Source organism: Ictalurus furcatus, chromosome 10 (genome assembly GCF_023375685.1).
Source record: "Ictalurus furcatus strain D&B chromosome 10, Billie_1.0, whole genome shotgun sequence".
NCBI classification, from domain to species: Eukaryota; Metazoa; Chordata; class Actinopteri; order Siluriformes; family Ictaluridae; genus Ictalurus; species Ictalurus furcatus.
In genome coordinates, this window is record NC_071264.1 from 146,398 (window position 1) to 150,698 (window position 4,301).

Consider the following 4,301-nt stretch of genomic DNA (forward strand, 5'->3'; position numbering starts at 1 on the left):
CGAGCAAAGAAATATATCTTTTAATTGTTGATCGAGTTTATAGTAACCCTGTGGCTTTCAGAAATTTGGAGGAAGACCAAAACAAAGAATGTCTCCAAAATTTACAGAATAAAATCCTATCTGAACACCTGAGAGATACAACTTGGTTAGTCGCTGTAAGAAGGCTCCCAGTAAGAGCGGTTGTGAAATGGAGCTGTTTTGTAAAAACCAGTAAATGCCCGATGCCTAACTGTAATGAAGAGGAAACACTCGAACATTTCCTGTTAGAGTGTTATCGCTCTAAAGAAACATGGGCTAAATTAAAAATCATTGGTCTCAATATAGAAATAAATATGAACTCAATTTTCTATGGCATTTTTAAAGAAAATTGTAGCAAGACCAAGCATGACTTCATTTGGTTCATAATATGTTTGACTAAATCTAAACTCTGGAAAACAAGGTCCAGAATGACTATAAATCAAACGTTTATATCCAGTGATGTTGTATTCAAGGACATTCAAAAAGAGCTAAGAAGACTAAAAAGCAGCACATCTTGGTTTAAAGACTCTTCAGTGTGGGACAATATTTGCGTGTAATTGTACTTTGACTATGTAAGTTTTTTTTTTTTTTCTCCCTTTCTTTCTGAATATGACTTGTGTAAGATTGTAAATTTTGCATAAATTCAATAAAACTCATTAAAAAAAAAAAAAGCAAGGGTGGTAAGGGACTCGGCAAAGGAGGCGCTAAGCGTCACCGCAAGGTGCTTCGCGATAACATCCAGGGGATCACCAAGCCGGCTATTCGCCGTCTGGCTCTCCGTGGTGGTGTAAAGCGTATTTCTGGTCTGATCTATGAAGAGACTCGCGGTGTGCTGAAGGTGTTTTTGGAGAACGTGATCCGCGACGCCGTTACCTACACCGAGCATGCCAAGAGAAAGACCGTGACCGCTATGGATGTGGTGTACGCCCTGAAACGCCAGGGACGCACCCTGTACGGGTTCGGCGGTTAAACGCTCTAACAACGAACGACGCGAACACAACGGCTCTTTTAAGAGCCACCCACATGTCTAGAAAAAGAGCTGTTCCGTGTGGAAAAAAATCAAAAGCCTTTTTCTTTTGTGAAACATAAGGCATCAAACGCTGTACACAAGTAGCATAAGAACTTATATATGTATTAATTAGTAAGTAATTATTAATAATTATTATGCAATCTATTTGTATTTTTTGTAATAAACTATAAATATATATGTATGTGCACAGTATTAAGTAGTATTATAACGTGTTTGTTTAAAGCGAGTTAGAAGATGGTTTTAGTAGAAACTTATATATTTCTCGCTCTCCTACACACACACACACACACATATATATATATATATATTTAAAACAAAAAATTTCAAGCCAATTGTTTTTTTCATTGTGCATGTTGTCCTGAAAGTACAACGGCGGGAAGGGAAACAAAGCGTAGCGGAGGAGGAGGCGGAGAAGTAGGAGGTGCCATGCAGGAGGAGGTATCGAATTTTGGCCAATCAAAAAAAGGTGTCTTGTCTGGGCGTTATTAGCATGTGGGTCTGTAAATAGAGCAGGCGCGAGGCGGGCGCTAGTCATTCTCTGTTCTTTTACTCGAGAAGCAGCATCATGCCCGATCCAGCCAAGGCAGCGCCCAAGAAGGGATCAAAGAAAGCCGTGACCAAGACGGCCGGCAAAGGAGGCAAGAAGCGCAGAAAGTCCAGGAAGGAGAGCTACGCCATCTACGTGTACAAGGTCCTGAAGCAGGTGCACCCTGACACCGGAATCTCATCCAAGGCCATGGGCATCATGAACTCCTTCGTGAATGATATTTTTGAGCGCATCGCCGGTGAGTCTTCTCGTCTGGCTCACTACAACAAGCGCTCCACTATCACCTCCAGGGAGATCCAGACCGCCGTGCGCCTGTTGCTTCCCGGCGAGCTGGCCAAGCACGCCGTGTCCGAGGGCACAAAGGCCGTCACCAAGTATACCAGCTCCAAATAAAGCGCGTTACCGCCGTCTTCATCAACCCAACGGCTCTTTTAAGAGCCACCCACTTCTCATACAAAGAGCGATCTCCTCTCTTTTGCTTTTCCTCTCACGCTGTGTGTGTGTGTCTGTGTGTGTGTGTGTGTGTGTGTGTGAGAGAGAGAGAGTGATAGAGGGGGACTTCTGAAGCGCTGCACTCCTGTGGATGTTCAGGATTTTGGGTGATTATAGCAGCCTGCTAAATGCAGAGATGAGTATATTTAAACGGTTGTAGCACGGTTTCGGGGGTTGTATAATCTGAGCAATGCAAAATGGGGCTTTAGCAGCACAAAGTTATTCGTATTAAGATTGTAGCAAGAGGAAATAACTGAAAATGGTTTTCTAGTAGCACATCATTATTAATTAGAGGTGCCCAAACTTTTTCCTAGGAAGGGCCAAAAATCAAACTTGATTGAGGGCTGTGGGCCGAAAGTTGCTGTGTGACAATGTAAACTTAAAAAAAAAAAAAAAACAACATTTCCATGTCTAGAGAAGAGGGTATGTTCTTTAAAAATTAAATCATAATGATGATGCTGTTAAACAGTTCAGAAGCTCCGTGTATTGTCCTTGATACGTGAAAACTAGACAATGCACAGTAATAACGCTGATGAGCTGTTTCAGTCAGTCACTGTGTTTACATGGACAACAATAATCCACTATTAACCCGATTAAGACAATATTCCAATTAAGAAACTACCATGTAGACAGCAATTTTTAATTACCTTAATCTGATTAAGGTCATACTAGAAGTAAGCACTAATCGAATTAAGACAGGTGGAGTACTCCTGTTTTAGTCGCATTATCAACGTGTATTACAGACATGTAATCACCTTAATCACACTATTAACGTGGTGAGTTTTCACCGCATTTTGCGACAGGACATGATCACACACAGCAGTTATACGTTTTATGGCGAACAAGAGAGTTTGGCTGCGTCCCAAACTGCATACTTTCCTACTATATTCCTGTAGTGGGGATAAATACATGTATCTCGGCTACTATATAGAAGGTAAGTACGCGGTTTGGGACTGTTGTGGATAAAAAATGTCATAAAATAAACATAAGGGAGACCTAGCATCCAGCAAAGGGGAGAAGAAGAAAAGACGGGCACCTAGACACATAGAAGCGGGATTAGGCGGACATTGACAAATTGGAATTACACTTTAAAGATCTTTAAGAGCAGTAGTAGTCAAAAAAGTCAAAAAGAGGTATACGAGCTGAGCTGAGGAGTGCTAATACACACACACACACACACACACGCTCGTACAGTCAAGGGCGGGCAAGTAGACACAACATACACACACACTCTCTCTTTCTCATACACACACATGAATAACTTTAATAACATCTTATAGTAATAGAGAAACTCTATAAAAAACAGAATAGTAGGATATGCAGGACAGTAGAACTGTAATGATATTAAGAAGTTGGAAGTACAGTAAACCGCTTTTCAAGTAGTATAAATATATATAAAATAAGAAATATAGTGCAAATATGAAAATAAATTATAAACTAGAAATACAGGAAAATGTAAACTTACTCATGACTCAAATGGTGAAGGTTCTTGTCTCACAAGGAAGGCCTTAATTTTAAGAAAGAACCATGAGGAGCCATTTATAAGGGTGTAAGACAACATAACAGTAACAGTAAGACCAAGGTCACTCTAGATTGTTTAGTCTTGTCCACTTTCTATTTTACGGGTTATTCAAATTCTCTGGTTTCGATTCTCTGGGTAATTCAAAACTCTGGTTTCTGATTCTCTGAGTAACTAGAAACTCTGGGTTTTTATTTTCTGGGTTATTAGAAATGCCTGGGTTCTGATTTTATGTGTAAATTAAAACCCCTGGTTTCAGTTCTATGTGTAAGTGAAATAGCCCTTTTCTGGAACATAAGAGTAAGGTAAATGAGCTCTTTTTTAACCCTATTGGTAGTGAGATCATAGTCTTCTTGAAACATATGGGTTATTTAGTGTGTAAATACAGTATAAATACTGGAGCTTAAGCTCAGGGTATTGGGATCACTTCTGAGAATTCTCATCGGTGTGGATCTCGTGTGGTGGAATGGAACAATAAAGCTGGACCCTTGCTTCTTCTCACTCACGGCTGGTGTATTTTTTTCTATCTCCAACTGGGCTCAGAGGTAGATGTGAGTATTGGCTTCTATGTTGAATTTTAAGTGTTTTTGGGTAATAGGCTAAATTTGAGCCAACAGGACGCAGCCCACAGCTTCAAGCAGTTGCCTATTAGCATGTATAGCATGGCAAATAATTAACCGCACTTAAAGCATTTG

General features: G+C 40.2%; 1 protein-coding gene across 1 annotated transcript; it reads left to right on the forward strand.

Annotated features, from left to right (window-relative positions):
* Positions 1 to 1,365: 1,365 nt before the first annotated feature.
* Positions 1,366 to 2,247, forward strand: LOC128614076 (histone H2B). Its single transcript, XM_053635368.1, has one exon. The coding sequence runs from the start codon at positions 1,614 to 1,616 to the stop codon at positions 1,986 to 1,988; it is 375 nt and encodes a 124-aa protein (XP_053491343.1). The 5' UTR covers positions 1,366 to 1,613; the 3' UTR covers positions 1,989 to 2,247.
* The last annotated feature ends 2,054 nt before the right edge of the window (positions 2,248 to 4,301 follow it).